The sequence below is a fragment of the Emydura macquarii genome, unplaced genomic scaffold, assembly GCF_026122565.2.
Source record: "Emydura macquarii macquarii isolate MOO-44397 ecotype Brisbane River unplaced genomic scaffold, CSIRO-AGI_Emac_v2 contig_629, whole genome shotgun sequence".
NCBI classification, from domain to species: Eukaryota; Metazoa; Chordata; order Testudines; family Chelidae; genus Emydura; species Emydura macquarii.
In genome coordinates this window covers 6906049-6926705 of record NW_027130766.1, presented here as the reverse complement: position 1 = coordinate 6926705, position 20657 = coordinate 6906049, and the positions used below count along the sequence as shown (strand labels likewise).

The following is a 20657-nucleotide window of genomic DNA, read 5'->3' as shown; positions in this document are numbered from 1 at the left end:
ATTGGGACAGAGCAAGGGAGGCAAAAGAGAAAACTGAAGGTTAAAGTTAGGGAGTGAAGCCTAAACTATTAAAAAAAAAAAAAAAAAAAAAAAAAAACTTGAGTAAAGTGGGTTTTCAATTATAATAAATGGATCTATCTAAAAAGGATAAATATAGAAGGGCTAATCTAAAGGAAAACAAAATATTGAAGAGGATGCATTGAGCTATCGAAGGAATTGGAGTACAGAAAATGGAGAGAGGCTTTTTTGGTAGTTGGCTTTCAAGAATTTGAGCCTTTTTTTTTTTTTTTTTTTTTTTTTAAAGGGCTTCAACCTGGCCTCCAATTTTTTAGTCAGTTTTGTGCCTGCAATTATTTGCAAACACAACTGATAGATTTATATGTCTGTCTACCTGACTGCAGATCAAATGTGTGCATTCTTTTTATGCCAGCAGCTATTTTCAAGCACAAAGTTGTGCCTGGAAAATCAGAGGCCATGTTTCAAAAATCAAGTTGTTTGAATCTGATTTAATGTTAGTTTGGCTGTATCTAAGCCTCTCATCCAATGACAAGGAGGTGGGACACAGCCCTATGACCCACTTAGGATGCAGTAGATCTACCTTCCTTTCTTAGATTGCCACAATGTTGAGCCTACCACTGGCGAGCTGCTCTCATCTGGAGATTTTTGTTTAATATGTTTAATAAATGAATGTTCCATGTGGGGTGTGGGTGTCACTTCCTGTACTCAGTTGGAGTCCAGAAATTGGAATTTCCTGTAATCTGGCTTGAAGCAGGATTTCTTAAATTTCCACCCACTTTTCCTTTTGCCTCCCAAGCGAGGGATGCCCACTGCTGGAACAGCTGAATATCTCCTGGTGCGACCAAGTGACTAAGGATGGCATCCAGGCTCTGGTGAGAGGTTGTGGGGGACTCAAAGCCCTGTTTCTGAAAGGCTGCACGCAGGTATGACTTTATGGAAAACATGTGCATTAAACTAACTACAACAATGAATTTCTTGTTGCTGTAACTGAGCTGACTGAGTGTGACGTATTGTAGATCTTATATTTCAAAATACGTTACCTTATTGAAATAACTATTCAAGATCTACAAACTAGACATCAAGTGCTTTATTGAAACTGTTTACTAGCTTTGAGCCCAGCATGAATAACTGAACTCTGAAAAATGAAAACTATCTAATAGTGGAATCTTTTTTTGTTTTGGGTTTTTTTTTCCTCCCCTCCCCCCGCTTCAGGGGTTGTAATGAACAAAACCACACTCACATTAACTCTATTTAATAAGAGGTAAAATATCCTTGCAATGTCCGTAGACTTACTGTGGCCCGTTTTAGGGTCAGACAGTAGCAGAAAGCCCAGCTATTGTTGCATCTGGCATTACATGATAAAAGTTCCTGAGTCTGTGGAATCTTCCAGCTGGCTAATGTAGAGTTGGACTGTCACTGTCTCATTTCAAAGGCTTTCCTACAGCAAATTAGACACTTAGTACCACCCTTTCACAGAGGTGCCCTGTTGCTCTTTGAACTGTGTCCAGACCAAGATGTAATAGGTTCTGAAGACACTACGTGGATGGATCTTCAACCCTGACATTTTAGAATATAAACTGTGCATTATTAGCTTTTAAGGCTGACATTTCCATTACCCTTTGTTGTTTAGAGTTAATTTTCTTTAACATTACTATTCTACATGCTGGGCCATTAACACGCCCACACTTCAAACTAGAATGAAACTCGCATAGCTCTTTTCATACTCTAGGTATTTAAGAACTTTTTATGTTAAATATGGCTATAGCACTGTGACTTTATTTAGGCCAATGTTTCAGTTGTGAACTCAGCAATAGCTGATACCTGCCTTGAGTATTAGAATCTCTTTTAGTGGTAGAGGGGTTCATATCCAGGTTACAGGTCCTAACGCTTGCTAGCCAGAAATAAGCCAAGGGGACCCCATTTTAACGTCATCCAAAAGACAGTAGTTTCAAACAATTTAGTATCTTCTCTAGTAGTCTTAGTTGTAGCATTAGATATGAGCCCAAGCTCTGATGTAGGACTTGAATGTATGATTGTCTTGTGCAGACAAACATGCCCCTGGCTTAGTCAGAATGACACTGTAAAACCTGATATATTTCATCCCAAGAACGTAAGAATCCCAAGGTATTTATAAGCATAGGAATTACTTCACCTACCAATTCTGGGCTGAGAGAATGGTAGTTGTGCTGAAAACTGGCATGCAGCTTGCTGAATAACAGTGAAGGCAAGAGAAATTTTGCCCAAGAACATGGGAACAAATCCCCTTGCTCCTTATTAGGGAGGGTAAAAAAAGCCATGGAATCTTCAGTGCACATGTAGATCAGGCAGGAAAGATTGAAAGATCAACATGCAGTAGACTGTGCAGAACTCAACTTTTCTGTCTTGGGAAGGTGAAGCGCTGAGTTTTCCCTGCTATATTTTCAATTTGTGGTTCCTGGAAACCTACATAATTAGAGCCTAAGGATTAAACCTGAAAGCCACTTTCTTGGATGTACTTGGTTCTCTTTTGCCCAAATATTGAAATTGTGGTGTGTGGCAGGTTTTGGTTCTTTTTGTCCTTCTGGAGCCGGGTCAAAATATTGCCTGCTGTGGACATATAATCTTCAATAACATTTACTTTGCAAAAGTTTAGTCCCACAGTACATTGGTGTAGAAAACAATAAATGTTTAGTATATGAAGCAAAGCAATGGTACGTAAATCACTATGTGCAAAACAAACCCAAATATTGGGAGCAGTGCCAGTAGTTTCCTAAGCTTATGTTACTGTGGTTTTTAATAGCCTAGGAGACGTATACATGACTGGTAAGAGGTTTAACAATCCGAGCCTATTTTCAGAATTTAGATCACTGAAAAACAGCTTGAGCTTCTGGTTATTTATGGACTCCAGAGAAATATTGATGGGAATACATCCTTGTGATCAGTTATTTGCCATCTGTTCTTGTGGATGTAAGACTGGCAGTGACTTTTTGTTAGCAGCCAAAAACAACTTGGGTGCCTTTGTGGCTCCTGCACTGAAAAAAATACTTTTTTAAGAGCGCTTCACAAGTGAGATAGAGGAGCCATATAAAGCATGAATTTATTAGAAACAAAATGTATCAAAATTAAAAGATAATTTCATCTCCCGTTCTGTCTGTTAATCATGTATTTTTGGCCTGATCATAATTTATTGAAATCAATAACTTAACTTTGCAAATCTCTAGATTCTCAATCTCTGAAACAGTGGACGGTAGATTGTATAATGCTTGCTTACACACATTTTGTAAACTGAGTGGCTTTTTCCCTTAGTGAAAATTCAGAGAACGATAACTTGTATTTTCTCTGTAGAGATCACTTTGAATGTAACAAATTGTGTGTCTATAAATGTTTCTTTCTAGCTTGAGGATGAAGCTCTCAAATACATTGGAGCACACTGTCCTGAGCTAGTGACTTTAAACCTGCAAACCTGCTTAGTAAGTAATCTTTCCTGTGATTCCCATTTTACATGCAATGTAGCTATAAAGGGCATCTCTAAACAGGATTGTGTAAGACCTACTCCACCCTTGAAACGTCATCGTCTTTATAGACTGGAAAATTGTACTTTTGCTATTTTAAAAAATACAGGTATAAAAATATCTTTTTGGCTTTCTTTTGTGGTAGCATTTCTAGAGTTGTACAACCCCCAAAATAGCCTTGTTAGCATTCAGTTTGACAAGACTATTTGTCTCTCTGCCCTGCTCATGGGGCTTCTAAGTGCATTTGCAGGACTGGCTGGAAAAATTGTTTCCATTGGGCCAAAATGTATGTGTGTTTGCATCCAAACTTAGTAGCCTTTAAAACTGAATCAGGAAGTACATTTGCCCTGTACCAAAAGACTCTGAACCAACTATTAACAATGCCAAAAAGGATCTGAGCAGAGTTCTTTGTGTACATCATCCAGCTATTCTGACATGGCAGTATTAACAGACTGTCCCTGCCCTTTCCACCAAAGTTGGAAGGGGCTTGGGGATTCGTAGATCAGTGCCTCACTCAGTAATATGTTTTAAGGAGTAGTGTTTGCACCTGAAGGGAGATGTATATATGATTAGCGTGAGGACGGTGCCAGCAATAACTTTCATTATTAACACAGGGTACTTGTGGGAAAGGGGTTAGAAGAGAAATATAAGTAGGGAGCACTGGAACTCCACCTGGAATCTGGAAGATGCAACTGTTAGAAGGAGGTGAAAGGAAAACCAAGTAAGGTCCTCTCTGACCTTTAATTTAACCCTTTGTAGAGTGCATTTTTCCCCTTTTTTCCTACTTCCGCAGTTGGCCCAAAATGGCTACTGCCAGTCTCCAGACTGGTGCTTTCCATGTGGGAAATCAGATCTGGCCAGGTCCCAAAATCCAGTGAGGCCCAGGTTGTTCCTGTGCCTTTATATAACCTCAACTCTTCTTTCCCTACCTTCCTCCATTGTATACCTTGCTCTTGTCACCACATTGTCCTCTAGTTGGCAGGGCTAAACTGAGCTCTAGAACTCCGTCAGTGCTGCCACTGTCAGCTGACACATCACTCTCCTGACAGATTCTGCCTCAAGTGTTGCCATCCCAAACTGGTTCCTGGAGTTAGACCAAGGTCCAGATGTCTCCCTGGCCAAACAGGGTGCAGCTTTATTGAACTGTGAAGTCTCACAGGGGCTGAATTTGACGAGGTTTCAGACCTGTGTCTTAGCGCTTATCTCTTGGGCACCACGGCAGTGTGGATTGAGTTTTTTAAAAGTTGTTTGTAAAACTAAACTGTGGATAAAATAAAAAGCCTTTATATTATGGGGGGGGGATTATGTTGTGACCTCTAACAGGCTTTCCTAATTAAACTTTCAGCCAAGAATTACTTTGTCGACATTGCTGAGGAAGCTGAGAGACAGTGCTATGGTGATAGCCAGGGGATTCTGTAGTGCCATCCCCTAAAATATTTGCATGCCTGTGGAATCAGCTGCAGACTATTTATAAGCCATTTCAGAGTGCCTTATGCTGTTTCAGCTATCAAGTAAAATATTTGAACATATTTCTTGGCTGAGAAGTGTAACTTGGCCTTCACTCTAAGTTGAATGCCTCCTTCCTTGTCTCATAAGGCAGAATTGGGCAATGCATTGGATCTTGATTATCACTACTAATGGTTCTGATGTTTTGTTTTTTCTTGTAGCAAATCACAGATGATGGTCTCATAACAATATGCAGAGGATGCCATAAATTGCAATCCTTGTGTGCCTCAGGCTGCTCTAATATTACAGATGCTATCTTGAATGCCCTGGGTCAAAACTGCCCGAGGCTTAGGTGAGTTTTCAGTCTGGAGTCTCACAATACAGAGTGAGTAAAGATGTGGGTGACCTGGTAATGGAATACTCTTACCAATTTTTATTCCAAGGGTCAGGACTCTTCGTCCTATCAAGAAGTCCACTTGTGTACCATTGAAGTCATCATTTCCAGCTATTCAGTGTGAAGAGGATGACACCGAATTAGTTATGCCCTAACTTCTGATTCCACAGAATATAATTCTACACGATATCTCGGTGCAGCAGTGTTGTGTGCTGCTCTTATGTGCTTATATAGAATGAGTGACAATTACCTTTTTCAGTCAGTATGTTACCTTATTTTGGTTAAAACAATTGAAATTAGTCCGCAGTTTTTTGTGCTAAGAACCAGAAGCAAGGTTTAAACTGCACTGTTTTCTGCCTCAATACCTAGTTATTAATGTGCATTGAGGATAGTTTTAGAGCAAGTGAAGTAAAAGATAGATTTTTGGTTAATTTTCACTATTTCAGACAGAGAATGGGTTCAGGTGCCATCTCTATAAATGGTTTTTTAATACATATTTTATTAGGACGAGCATCTCCATAAAGATTTTACAGCGCAATTAGAAAGATGACATGGTAGAAAAAAGATAAGTGTTATCTGGCATCTTTTACAGCTGTGTGCCCTGCTTTAAGTTTGGCTTAAATAAGTGGCATCTAGAATAGAAATGGAATTTCTAAAATAAGCTCAAAAATAAAGTAAAAGATTATGGATGCATGTATCAGTTTTCATATATATGCAGTTCAAACTTTGAAAGAGGAAGATAAACCATGCTGTGATTCCAACTGGATCCCATGTTTATGTTCAACTCTGCCTGCAGATCAACTGTATAACATGCCATAAAACAAAGTATATCACACATTTAAGGAAAGTCCTGATCTTAAATTTTTAGAAAGGGAAATAATGCTCTCCCCTGCAGCATTATAGCATTGAGAAGTAAAACACTATAAAACAAATGAGAGAAAAGGGGAGGTACCATGAAACTGCATTAGCAGAAGCAAAGAATTTTCTGTCATCTGTCTTGGGGATTTCAGTCATCTGTCCTGAGAATGAGCAATTTGCTATCTAGAAAACTTTAAATCCATATGTCATGGCATTAAATACTTATTCTTACATGACCTGTGCATCATCATGAAATGCAGTTTTGTGTAATATGCTGATTCATGGTGAACTTGTCAAATGGAGTGGAATTGGACCTCCATTCAAATGTGCTTGAGTGCAATAATACTCCATGGAAGTAACCCTCTCAGGGAGTACTGTGTCAACTTAGTCTCTCTTCCCCTTCTCTTCCCCCTCCATTGATGCCTGTTTTTTAATAAAACAGGCTTTGTAAAGCAAAATGATCACACCATGGTTATTGCATTCTTAATTTTTTCTATACAGAATATTAGAAGTTGCAAGGTGTTCACAGCTAACAGATGTGGGCTTTACCACTCTGGCTAAGGTAAGTGCTCTATTCACTTTGTACGTGGTGCATCTCTGTTTTATTGGGAGCTCAAAGTAACAGTAGCTCTGTCCCATGAATTTATGTTTTGGAGAACATCTCTTGGGTTTTGAAATGGAGTGGAAGTGAGAGGGCTAAGTAGATCTCTAAATTCCTTAAGTTTTCAATATTGTATTTATACACCCAACTCCCAGTTACAGTAATGGATAATATGTATCTAAAGTCAGTGAAACTATTAACGTTTAGGGGGATACAAATCACTGTACAATCTGATGCAGCAGACAGATCAACCTGTACTCCATATGAGTAACATTGTATCATTGAATCAACTCCCTTTTCCTTTCTGTAGATAAAAGATAAACAAGTTAGTAGATATTTTATAAATGTCATTTAATGGGCAGGCTTGATAGATATTCAGTATTATGCTATTTTTAGTGGCATTGTCCTCCAGTGAGAAACAAACTATGTGCAGTCATGACCAACTTTGGAAAGAAGACTTCCTTTTCAAAAATACTTCATCTGTGTGCAGAAAGGAGGAATCCAATAATTTTATACATACTGACAGAGCTTTGTGTTTTTATTTCCTGCCTGCACTGTACAGAATTGTCATGAGCTTGAAAAAATGGACCTTGAAGAGTGTGTTCAGGTAAGAACCCAGCCTTCTGACTGTGATGGTTTCATGCAGGAAGTTACAGCAGTGTGGAAATATGGTCTGTGACAAATGTGTCTAGGTTTTAATAACAACACCTAAAGGGTCAGAGAGCACAGAATCCCAAATGTCATTTTTTTAAAATGAAGACAACTTGTTCCAGAATCCTGACCAAGAAAAGGAGCTGATAAGTTTGGACAAGATGAATTACTTGTGTATGTTTGATCACCTTTATTCCAATTTTCAATAGAGAATTATATTGAAAGAATATTGAAAATGTTAAAATAATATGAAGATCCCATCAAATCTAAACTGTGTGCTTGTCTACTAAAGACCATGTATAAATCTGCAAACCTAGGCACCTTTGGAAAATCTGGCAACCGCAAGAACTACAAACCGCAGGGTGAGATCTTTGCTGCTAGTAAATGGGAAGGTCTCTGGTATATAAACTGATAGAGATCAATAAAGGTAATCTCCAAATATAAAATGTTACTGTAGCTGAAAGGTTTGAACAACTGTGACCTTGTATGTGAAGGTGGAGGGAAATAACTAGAAATAAAGATGATACCCTCCAACCAAAAATCTCCCCAGAAATCAGTGGGCTGTAATGCTTCACCAGCCTTTGAGCCTGTTATCTGGATTTCCTAATAACTTAGTGCCACAGACTCATTCAGTAGGCTTTTTTAGAATGCCCTTCATATATGACTGAACACAGTCCTTTAGCACATACCTCATAAGAGTGATAAGATTACCTTTAAATCTGACCTTAAAGTGAAAGTGTGCGTTAAGTGGGTATAAAATAAGGAAGCCCTGGAAGAGAGTGAAAAGTGTAAGGTCGGAGCAGTTTGGAATTAGAAATGGATAGGAAGTCAATGAAAGTAATAGGGCTTGGCCTTGTCTACACTAGCACTTGTGCAGGCCTTCGGGTGTGAAAAAACACATCCCTGAGCAACATAAACTTTGCTGGCATAAGCACTTGCTCTCCCACCGACATAATACGGCTACATAAGCGCTTATGCCAGCAAAACTTACGTCGCTCGGGGTGTGTGTATTTTTCACACTGCGAGGCCGGCATAAGTGCTAGTGTAGACAAGACCTTTCACTTCCTGCAGTGAGAAAAAAGACTGGCCCTAACATTCGCACTGTCTAATGATTATAGAATAGGGATTTAGGATGGCCACAAAAAAGGAAATTACAGTAGTTCAGACAGAAAATGATTTAAAGCTGTGTCCATTCTTTGTGTTTTGTACAAAAATGAGCTGACAAGTTTTATTAAAAGGGCAATTGTGGGGGGAGGTTCTGCATGTTTCTAAGATTAGGAATTCATGTCTTGTTTGGGCTGGAAAGATACATCTACATTGCAGTAAAAAACCTGGGGCATTGAGCCTCAGAGCTGCTCAGGTCAATTGACTCAGGCTTGCAGGGTTAAAAATTGCAATATAGACCTTCACGCGTGGGCTGGCCCCTGCGCTCTGAGACCCTATGAGGGCAGTGTCTCAGAGTCCAGCCCAAGCCCAAATGTCAACACTGCAATTTTTAGCCCCACAAGCCTCAGTCAGCTGACCCAGGTCAGCTCTGGCTGTGCCTATGGGTCTTTTTTTGCAGTGTAGACGTACCTTAAGACTCTAGTGACTGAAGAACTAGTGAAGTGAGGACACTTCAAGAGTCCAGAGACCAAAAGCTAAGATGTTTAGAGGAGGAAGAGTTTTTAGCAGGCTGTTAACTCCTGTTTAACTTCAGTACTAAATGAGCATTTTGGAGAAATGTATTTGTTAGGATTCTGCTCCCCTGCCTCTTTAATTGAGCACTCACTCCAGCAAAACCCGGGAAGAGCAGACATTCCTTCTGTTTCAAAAGTAAAAAATGAGCAGAAAGAAAGCCTTTTATAAACCCTTTTAAACAACCCATTGTCAGGAAACAAAAAACACAGACCCAGCTTCTTAAAAATCCTTTCCAGTCACCTTTTAAAGATTGAATAGGAACCTTGGCTGAAATGTGGCCCAGGTACAGACCAGTTCTGAAAATGTTCAAGAAATAGTGATTGCAAGTTCGCATGGGGGAGAGGAATGTTAAATATTTAGATACTAACTTATGGTCGTACTTTGGTGGGGAAGAAATTGCTGTACAAAGATTTCAGTCTTAAAGGGCTTTGTGTCTCTTCCAGATAACAGACAGTACGTTAATCCAGCTTTCCATACACTGTCCACGGCTTCAGGTGTTGGTAAGTGTTGTTTCTGTAACAATTTTCCATGTTCTCGCTTTATAAAATGGGATTCTCCAAATTTTGCCCAACTGAAGATTACCTCTGCAATTTGCCAGGTTTGTGATTGTTGCCTTTAGTTTGTATAACATGGAGTGGACTGCAGCCCTTTGTTATCTTGGATATGGAACTGTGATCTGTGGAGACTAGAACGCAGTCCCAGAATTCAGTGTGCTGTCTTGGTTAGAATTCCTGGGGAGAGGGGTGCACACTTGACTTCTGAATGCAACTATTGGCCCACTAACACCAGTTTAGTCAATCCTATGGCTATCAAAGTGCAGTGTTGTAATTAGCTTTCATGCTTTGCTTCCCTGCTAAAACCCTTCAGACACCTTTCCTTTTTCAATGGCATTTTATTTTACTCTTCCGCTCTGTGAGCTTACAGTTCCATTCTGGTTCCACAGTTCTGATCACGCATTGTATGATCCAAAAAGGAATTCTTCCACATCACATTACTGCATTGCAGTTGTCTGCTATTTTGAAGGCTGTTTCAGTGATTCCCCACTTTGTGGCCTGAAAGAAAAAGATCTTGGTCCAGGATCAAGTTGAGACTTCTTACCAGGCTTCCCCACAGAAATAATAATACACACACACTCTCTTTGGGTTATGTGTGCTTTTAAAACAATACTTTTGATCTATGACTGCATTAATCTGTTCAGACTTTATCTAATTTGGAAAGCAATTATCCCGGTACATGATATAATTGCTTTAGTTACAACCCAAGAGCATAAAAATCTATATAATTCATACAGTGGTGTGGGAGCAGATATGGTCCCGAAGTTAGAGCACTAGCCTAAGGTTTGGGGAAGCTCAGTTCAAGTCCCTGTTTCACCACATACTTCCTGTGTAACTTTCAGTAAGTCTCTTAGCCTCTCTGTGCATCAATTCTCGGTCTGTACAATGGAGGTAGCAGCAATGAGGGTAGCCCTGTGGTGTTGTGAAGATAAATACGTTAAGATTTTGAGACAGTTCAGATACTGCAGTGATGGGGACCAGTTAAGTACTTTAGATAGGAAAAGAGGGTGATTACAGCTTTCTTTCTTCACACTATACTTCAGAAGCTGTCTTTCAGCAAAGACAGTTTAATAGCACTCACCACCTCTGAATCTTTCTGTGTTTGTGAAATGTGTATTATCACTTTCATACGGGAAGTTTGACTTGTGGGTTAGAATTTAACAGCTTTGGTGACAGTCCAACACGGGTGGATTCATAGAATAAAGGGGACAAATGATGGCCCCAAATAAAAAGAACTGGGGAAGGAATGGAGGAGTTTAAATGAGTTCTCTTCACTTGTTTGGAGCATGAATGCTTCAGGCCTGTAACCTAGTGAATCCAGGTTTGACAAACCTAGATGTCCTGGCGTAGTCCCCAGTGAGTTAGGCATGGAGTGTAAGAGTCTGCTTCCGTTGGGAGTGAGGTGACCAGCAAAGCCAATTTTCTCACTTCTAAACAGAATGTTCCTTCAGTGTGAGGCACAAGATGGCAAAAGGCCACTGGGGAACGGAGCTCTCACTGAAACAGCTTGCATGCCTTAAAATGTCTGTTCCATCACTGACTGCATTTTAGACCTGAAGTGGTCATGCATGCCTGCTGTGCTTCCTAGCACCCTTTGGACAGGAAACACCCATAACATTGGGTTTCCCTCTGTCTGCACAGTGCTTCATTGTCTTAGCTGCAACGTTTCTGTCTCTGGAGCACTCACCTAGTGCACTCTTCTCCACAGCGATCTGTGCACCACTCTTGTTCCTAGTTCCTCTGCAGACTAAATGATACATGAACTGTGCAGATGCTCTGGTGTGGGACTGACATCACTCAAGATGGTGGAATGGTGAAGTGTCTCAGCTCACTGCACAGTTCAGTTTCACATACAAGAATATTTAAAATTAGGGCAACCGATGAATCGTGTGAAAGTCTGTGTCATCCTGATGGTTCCAGTACCTACAGTTCATGGTTCCAGTACCTACAGTTCACAGGAGTATTGCCACTGTGACTCGGGTATTGTATAATACTGTAGTATTTAAGAACCGGTAAACTTTCCAGAGATGGTAAACTTTATAGTTGTATTGTTTTCTTTTGACATTACATAGCTGCTCTTCCATCTCTCTGAGACTCTTCCATCTCCCATGATTTCATTCTGGAATGTATTAACAGGAGTGATGTATGTAAGACGAGAGAGGTAATTTTTTCCACCCTACTCTGCCCTATTGTGTCCAGTTTTGGGCACCAAACTTTGAGAAAGATGTGGACATATTGGAGAGAGTCAAGAAGAGGACAACAAAATGATCCGAAGTTCAGAAAAACTGACCTATGAGGACAGGTTTAAAAAAAAATGGGATGTTTAGTCTTGAGAAGAGATGTCTGAGGGGGGAAACCTAATAAGTTTTCAAATATGTTAAGGACTGTTGTAAAGAGGATTGTGATCAGTTGTTCTCTATGTCCACTGAAGGTAGGACAAGAAGTAATGGATTAACCTGCAGCAAAGAACATTTAGGTTAGATACTAGGAGTAACTTCCTCACTCTAAGGATAATTAAGCCTGGAATAAGTTACCAAAGGAGATTGCAGAATCCCTGTCATGGGAAGTTTTTCAAAATAGGCTAGAAAAAGACCTGTTAGGGATAGTCTAGATTTTCTTGGTCCTGCCTCAGTGCAGGGGACTGGATTTGAGGACCTCCTGAGGTTCCTTCCAGCCTAGCATTTCTATGATTCTATAACTTGATTGACTCCCTTCTCCATTACACCTACATTATATGAATTTCCCCTTTTGCCTGCAGAATTCTTAGCCAGTTAGAGATTGGCCCAGGGATCTGATCACCAGAGTTCAGAGCTCACAATCCTCTCCAGCGTCAGGGGACAACTGCAGGCTTGCTCAAAACTTTGACATGGCAGATTTGCTCAGATTTGCTTTGTTCTTCTAGGACTTTATCTCAGTTCATCTCATCTCTTCTCCAAAAAGCTTTCTAGCCTGGTGTTCTTGATGGCTGTACTGTAGTGTTTCCAGAGACTGCTAACCACCTCTGTTTGGCTGTAGAGTTTGTCGCACTGCGAGTTGATCACAGATGATGGGATTCGTCACTTGGGGAATGGGGCCTGTGCACATGACCGTCTGGAAGTGATTGAGCTGGACAACTGCCCTTTGATCACAGATGCCTCCTTGGAACACCTAAAGAGCTGCCATAGCCTGGAGAGGATAGAACTTTATGACTGTCAACAGATCACACGGGCAGGAATCAAGAGACTAAGGGTAAAAAAAAAAAAAAAAATTCCCAAGGCTTTTACTTTCATATTATTAAATGAGGGTGGGTATGGGGATCCAGACTCACTATAATCTAGACCAAGTCTTTAAGATGCATGAGACAGAGAGTGCTACCAGGGTAATGCCATCATCTATGAAAATGATACTGTTTCATTTGAGAGAAGGCTGATGATGGTAAGCACTAGTTAGTGGAGAAGGAATGGCCCTTTTTTCTTTGTGTAGGATCCAGGTACAGTTCCTGCTGAATAGAACTAAAAAGAAGTACAGGAAAAGCCAGCTTGCTAATGCTCACTTTACAGATCCACAAGCCTGATGATGCCACTCGAAACCTGGGAGTCTCGCCTCTCTTCTCAGCAAAAAAAAAAACTCGAGTCAGCGCTAGATCAACAGCTAGTGTTAAAACAACGAGAGTTCTGTGGCACTTTAAAGACTAACAAATTTAATTTTAGCAGGCATAAGCTTTCGTGAGGCTCAGCTCACTTCGTCAGATGCAGAGGTAGAAATGAGAAACATAGGATCATCATATACATATACAAGTGCATAGAGAACAATGGGGGAGGTGGATGAAAGCCGGGTACTTGAGGTCTAATGATAGTCATTGAGTAGGAGGTGAGAATGGGTGAGCAAAACAATTTACCTCTTGTAATGAGAGAGCCATTCCAAATCTCTGTTTAAACCCAGTTTGAATGTTAAGTAACCTGATGAAGTATACCACAGAGCACTTCGTATTGATACCTCCTCGTGTGCTAGTAAATAACTCAAGCTAATCTACTGCACTTGGGGACTACATGACAATAACAGCATCTCTTAGTGCTGTACCCTTTACAATTTGTTTTTTAACTTACTGGGTAATTCAAAAGACTTGGTAATCTGCAGTGTCACGGTGCAAATGTGCAAAGTTTTCCTTTTTTTATTTCATGATAGAATTTAACTTTAGTAGTTTGGCATAAGTAAACTATAGCATCGTAGACCAAAGAAGAGCCAAACATTATTATTTCGGGCAATCGCTGCTTTGCCATCCAATGAGGCCCTGGGATTTTATTAGGTGAGGAAATGCAGTTTCGGTGAACTCTACTGACGTGGGAGAGGTGGCAAGTTCCAGGCCACTCTCACTAGGGAGAAAAGGGAAATTGTAGATGAGAAAAAGAACTTGGTAAGGATCCAGGAAGATAAAATTCCAACCCTCCATTAAGATCTGTAAAAGGCTTGATATTTTATGAAAGAAAAATAATTTTAGGTGATCAAGTTAAGAAAAAATAGCAGGCCCTTCAGGGTCCCACATGCATTTGAACTGCTTGCCTGTGCGTGATTGCGTATTGCACTACCACAGCTGTTCTTTCTTTAAATACTGTGTTTATCTTTTCAGACCCATTTACCCAATATTAAAGTCCATGCCTACTTCGCTCCTGTGACTCCACCTCCATCAGTAGGAGGCAGCAGACAGCGCTTCTGCAGATGTTGCATCATCCTATGACATTGGAATTGGTCATCCTTGCAAACTGAGTATTTAATTACACTTCTAGAATTACAGTGGACACCTGTATCTTCAACGAAAGTGATCCCAGTGTCAATTGCAAGGGCCAGTGAAAAGGGCTGTGGCGTCGGGTCCCTGTAGCCACCCATACACATGCATATACACACACACACCACCTGTTCCAGGAAACCGATGAACTCTGTGACATTGGAGCTGGATCTGTGTTGTCTTTTGCTGTTGGTGGATTGGTATAATTCTGAACCATTCCTACTGGGCATGCTCAGAAGAAACCATTGGGGAGGTGGTTGTGCGAGCCCAAAACGACAGCTGCTGTGGTTTTTTTTATGTTGGAAAAGCAGCAAAACCCTTCGAAGTGGGGGGGGGAGGGAGAGAAATGAACATGCTTTATTCTTGCATCCACTGTCCCAAAAAAAAAAAGGTTTTGTTTTCCATTCTTCAGTAAGAGAATGAAAACAGCAGCCATTGAGAGACATGATTTACTGTGCCTCAGTACTTCCTTGTTTCCATGCTAACACACTGAGCATGCTCACATTGAAGGTTCATCAGTTTCTTCTGTGTTTCGTAGCATTCAGCTCAGATTCTTCCTAGATTGTGGTGATGAAATAGCTTGAAATCTGTAATTTTGGGCTCAGGTTTTTACCCCACCCAACCCCATTTTTTTTAGAGTTCTAATTTAGTAATTTTTTGAGATTATCAAACATAAATTATTTATCGATTAAAAATAAGACACATTTTACCATTAGACGGCTGAGCCTGAAACTGCCTGTCTGATGGAAAGATCTTAAATAGAAAGCAAGATTGAGAAACCAGCTAGGATCTCATGGGCTTATTTGCCCATTTTTACCAGTAGTTGGGTCTCAACTCTGTTGCATTTCAGGTTTTACTCCAGCAAAGAGAACATAGCTCACAGCATAGGGACACAGCTACATTCTATTTAATATTGATTCCTTGGCTCCTGCCAAAAAAAAAAAAAAATCAGAATTACATTAATGCTTGTTGCCCTAGTCAAGGAATGACTCTGTTTGAAGCAGAAGGAACAGCAGACCTGAAAATCTGTCACTGTTGCCATGTTGTCGTGTATTGAGTTTTGAACTCTCAGCAATTTTGCTGACTTTTGCATTCTTCACAGGTAAGTGTCTTGTCTTGGAGAAGCATCTGTTTGAGTGAAATGGGAGCTTCCTCTATGCCAGAAGGATATATCAAGCTTCCAGCTCTTCCCAACTTTCAAAAATGTATGTTCTAGCACATTAACATGGTCGATCTATGTAGCAGCTGTTTTTTGAGTGATTCAGGCAAGCTTAACCCTGGTGCTTCGAGGGAGTGTAGAGCGCCTGAGCCAGCTTCCATGTAATTATTGATTCCTTGGTACCAGGAGTCCAGATTGCCCAGCACAAAGGATGCTAACAGATGAGGGCTTAATGGAGCAGAACTTGGTCAGACTAGGACAGGTTCATGGAAGTAGAGATCAGGTGTAAGTAATTGCTCTTTTCCTGCTGTCAGCACTCTGGGATAGAAGAGAGAGCGCATGTTATGTGAATTGTTCCCAACTGACTGAAACACAGAGGAATGAGGATGCTTAATCTTCTTAACCATCAGAGACAGAGGAAGCGATACTCCACCTTTACAGAGAAGAATTACAGGAGATGGGGAAGAAGAGATGGTTTTCTAAAGTACTAGTAATAGATTTCAGAGCTCTGAGGGTTTGTTTTTTTCCCTGCACATTTATGTGGAGGACAGAGTGTTACTTCCCCAGGCTGTCATCACCACCTGATTAATTCAGGCAATTAAAAGTGTCATTTCAGCACTATATAAGCTATATTCCTTCATCCACAATTCATTTCACCAACCCATCGTGTTTTTGAGTCTGCAAGACCTTGTTAATCTGCTGGAAAGATATGCAGAAAAAATCCAGTATGCACTGTTGAAAAGGATACTTACAACTGTTTCTCCCATAGATTTTAATTTTATATCTGTTATATTAATTAAGCCCTCCTCAGAAGCTGAGATAATCTTTCCTCTCAACAACAGCGGTCAAATTTCTTTTGCAAAACTTGCTATTTTCCCTTGATTTCAATGTGGCAGAAGATATCAGGACTGTGGATTTACAACTGTTGCAACTTGCTGACCTCCTGAGCAAGTCAGATGTATGTCAGTCTGGGCACCAGAAGTGATCAGTATTAACACAGCTCTAGGAATCATCTTTTAGTTAATTTCTGATGAGGCAGGAGAAGAAAAAACAATGGTTTTGTAAATTCAATGACAGAGTGGCTGTTTAATTTTTTGGCAATGGATTGGTGGGGTTTTGAGGGAAAATTTAAGAATTTAGAATCCAAAGCATTTTCTTAAACAGGGTAACAGTTTGTGGTATTCCAAACTACTTGACAGAGTCGGTTAATGTCAAGGACCTCTTTAAATTGTCTCTTCTTTGTTTTGTATTTATAAATACCAATAAACAACCACTTTCCAAGTTTTGTCTTATCAGAGGAATGCCTTTGTAGGGCAAGAACTTCAACACTTTGTAGTGTATTGGACAAGCTCTGGCTTTTGGATTTCTAGAATAGGTCCCAGGTGCGTTCCTACTTTGTCTTGGTTAGCCATCAATCAGATGTGGGATTGATAGGCACTGGCTGGCAGGGTTATACACTGTTTGCCCTGATGAATACAGGAAATATCATGCATTGAAATGAAGGGATCATCCTTTAGGGGTGTGAAGTTTTTTAAGGGGGAAGTGGTGAGAAGTAGTGGAACTTCTTAAAAGGTTCAGTGAGAAACAAACCTATGCTGAATATCTAATCTGATTTGAAGACTTCTACTTGTGCCAAATATGTGAGCTAAATTGAGGAAACAGACTTCTTTTACTTAGTGTCGTCTCCAGCAACTGGAAGTGCAGGTCTTAAAGATGTATAAGGCGACTGTTGCATTTACTTATTGACTCCTTCCTTACCCATTCACCAAAAATCCACATACACACTGAATGCTGGGATGATTCCATAGAAATCCATGTGATCCGTAATGGTAGTGGTATAGGTTGAACCATGCGTTATCTTTCAGAGAAGAAATTCTCTGCATAACTTGTATCTGTCTTTTCAACACTCATTACATGCAGCTGTGAGATGTCTCTGGCCTGGTGCAGTGGTTTTAAACTATGGTCCATGCACTTTTGGGAGGGGGTGGGGGTGAGCTTCAGAACAGATAAGAAGGTAAAGAAATTGAAGATGTATCTTGTACGAAGTGGTTCACAGAACAGACCGAGAGAACCTCTGGACTCATGGAATTTGAGATCCATCGATAGAGGTGTCGTGAGGTCGTCTAACAACCAAAAATAAGAGGCTTTTTTAAAAAAAAAAAAAAAAGACGGCGGTACTTTCAATCACGATTCTAGAACTGAATCTGAAAAGGGTGGGCACAAAAAGGTGTAACATGCTGTCACAATGAATATTTAAAAAAAAAAACTAAACAAAATTCCTATTTTCTAAATGTCATTGTATTCTTCCTTTTCCTTTTTTTATTTTAATCAGAATGTGTTGTTCATGGCTGGCCCATGGTGTTGTGTTTTGGTTTTTTGGAGGGGGGGATGCAGGGGAGACCAGTATGACAAGGTTCTTCACTACAGTGTCCTGTTAGTTGGGATGGGCAGAGCTGAGGGTTGAACTAACTTGTGAGCCTTTGTCCACAAAGAGTGTGGCTTAGTGTGGTGGTTTTTGGTTTATTGTGTGGGGCATCCAAGCAACTTGACCAAACTGCAGCTCTGTCTCTCTGTGCTGCTTTACCACTGATTCTGCAGAGTTAACCAGAAAACTCACAGGCACTGGGAATCACAGTCCTACTCCTTAATGCTGGGCTTTCCAATGCCATGCCTAGCCTCTTAAGGGCTTCCCAGGCACACACCAAAATCAAACTTTATCTTTCAAAGCTTCATGCCAAAACCCTCACAGTCCACATTCAACCATCTGGTATCTTACCTTCCTAGCCCTTCATTTCTGTCTTTGAGGATAACCTTTGCCTGGGTTACTTGCCAAAATCCGCACCACTGATGGCAGTCGCAGCAGCCCTGGCACAGGATGGATTCCTCAGCACAATGCCACCTCTCCAGTGAAGTTGCTGGGCTTTTTAAACCCTTCTCATCTTGTTTACACTCCACCTCAGAGAACTTGTCGTTTCCAGCTGCAGGGAATGAACTGTACGCTGTGACATGGCCCTGCACCTCTCCATTCCACAGTGGAGTGACTCACTGTGATAGGGCATTACTCTCGACTTCCTTCTCCCCACCCCCCCAGGCAGGCAGTGGAGGAAAAGGTTTAGAACATGCTGCTGCGTCATTGCAACCACCTAACGTGTATAGCTTCCCGTACCAAAAGCTGGCATTTACCTGCTGGTTTTGTTTTTACTTGGATGCTGATTTTTAAAGAAACAGCCAAGGTATGCGAAGTTGCTGGCTTCACCAACCAGCCTTTTAGCAGCTCCTTCTCTGCTCTCATTGGTTTCTTCGCTCCCACTGTTTAGTGCCCCTGCTGAGACAATCTTCCTTGTGCCCCGGCAGATGTGCATCACCCCTCCCCAGTCACATGGAGGCCGTTCCTCTCCTAGGCCCCATCTGCATCGTTGCCTAGCAAGGCAAGTATGTGGCAGCTGTTAAGCGGTCTGGCCACTTCCATTCTTTAACCTTTCTGGATTCCTGCAGCTGACCAAATTCCTGAGCTGAGGTCATGTCTACACTACAGAACCTGTGCTGGCATAGCCTGTTAGTGTAGACACGGCATATGCTGACAGAAAGAGGCGTTCTGCCAGCATAGTATACCTTTCCCAAACAACATTAACGATGCATAGTTGCATTTACATTGGGGACTTTGCCAGCATAGCTATGTTGGCTAAGGGGAGTAATTTTTTCCCCACACTTCTAGCCAAGATAGCAACGCTGGCATAACTTTGTAGTGTAGACTTGACTGGGCTTTCAATTCTTCCGGAAGGTGGTTCAGACTGTCTTTATTTTTGGCTCTGAGCCTCGTAATTTGAATTGAATTGAACTCAAAGAAATAGTGTTTGTTGTGATGAGAAGACTGGTTTTTTGGTTTTTTTTTTTTGCTTTTTAATATTCAGAGTAGGGATAATGTTCTTATCCTATAGTTCATTTCTGTTTCTCCCCTTCCTCAATTGCCTCTTATTTTGATCCAATCCAAATAGCTGCAGCGTTAGACGTGTTGAATACTATTCTCTAAAGTTGTATGTATTCAAGAGGGCAGGGGGTGGTTTCCTTAAGTGTTTTTAATCATTTAAACTTCGGCGGACGCATCATGTCCATTAAACTACTTTATTGGACACACAAGTTAGAACCTTGTCATGCACTCCTTTAATTATATATATTATATAGAGAGATATGTAAAATATTATTTTAATGATATTGTAATCTGTGCTTTCCCTCTCCTGGACACTGTGCGGATATAATAATGCCAATTAACTAAAAGTAAAAATATATATATGTAGCTAAATGGTACTTTTTTTGTCTGTGTGATATGCCGTAAGACTGACTTAACGCTGAGGTTGCATTGTGGTGGTGATAGTGCAAAGGAGAGCTCGCATATGTTGCATTTTGAGGTCACGCAGCAAATAGTTAGCAGATCATCTGACAAAGGCTCTTTAATCCTTGTCTGTTTCTTGCACACGTAAAGTGGGGTTTTCAACGTTGACTTCTACAAGAGCAGAGTTAGGCCGGCACTGAGCACTTTAGAAATCCCACCATTAATGCAACTTTGAAATGATGTTTAATTGTTTTTGGAATGATTACATGTCCTGACGGGTCCTCAGTCCTTGATATTGCTGCTTTTGATAATGCATTTGATGAATCTTATTATTTTTCAAGTAAATGGCTCGCTTTCTTTTTTCCCCAGAGTGCGGGGCTTGGAATCTGGGGGTTTATGTTCTGTTCCTGGCTCGACCACTGATGCACAATGAGATTTTGGGCAAGTCGCTGCTCTGTGCCTTAGTTTTCCCCATCTGTGAAATGGGGATGATACTGACCTAATCTTCTGGAATGTTGAGGCTTAAGTTGTAAAGTGCTTTGAGATCCTTGAGTGAAAGACACTTTACTGTAGGGCGAAGTGTTAATATATTTGGCAATAGCTGAATGTCACTAACATCCTAGTTCCAACACCACTGTACTCCCGTTGTGATGAAGCAGAGACAGGTCTTCCCTTCTTCCGTTGTTTGTCCTCTTTTCATAGTCTCTCACCTT

The 20657-nt window shown here is 40.7% G+C and overlaps 1 protein-coding gene across 3 annotated transcripts in view; it reads left to right on the top strand.

Moving 5' to 3' along the window:
* FBXL20 (F-box and leucine rich repeat protein 20) overlaps positions 1–19908 on the top strand; it is a 66885-nt gene extending 46977 nt beyond the window's left edge. For all 3 annotated transcript variants that reach the window (XM_067541212.1, XM_067541210.1, XM_067541211.1), the window contains 8 exons: positions 815–941; positions 3393–3467; positions 5177–5307; positions 6709–6769; positions 7371–7415; positions 9583–9639; positions 12709–12921; positions 14300–19908. In XM_067541212.1, the coding sequence (XP_067397313.1) occupies positions 815–941; positions 3393–3467; positions 5177–5307; positions 6709–6769; positions 7371–7415; positions 9583–9639; positions 12709–12921; positions 14300–14407 (817 nt within the window). In that variant the 3' untranslated portion in view covers positions 14408–19908. The remainder of the gene's footprint in view (positions 1–814; positions 942–3392; positions 3468–5176; positions 5308–6708; positions 6770–7370; positions 7416–9582; positions 9640–12708; positions 12922–14299) is intronic.
* The last annotated feature ends 749 nt before the right edge of the window (positions 19909–20657 follow it).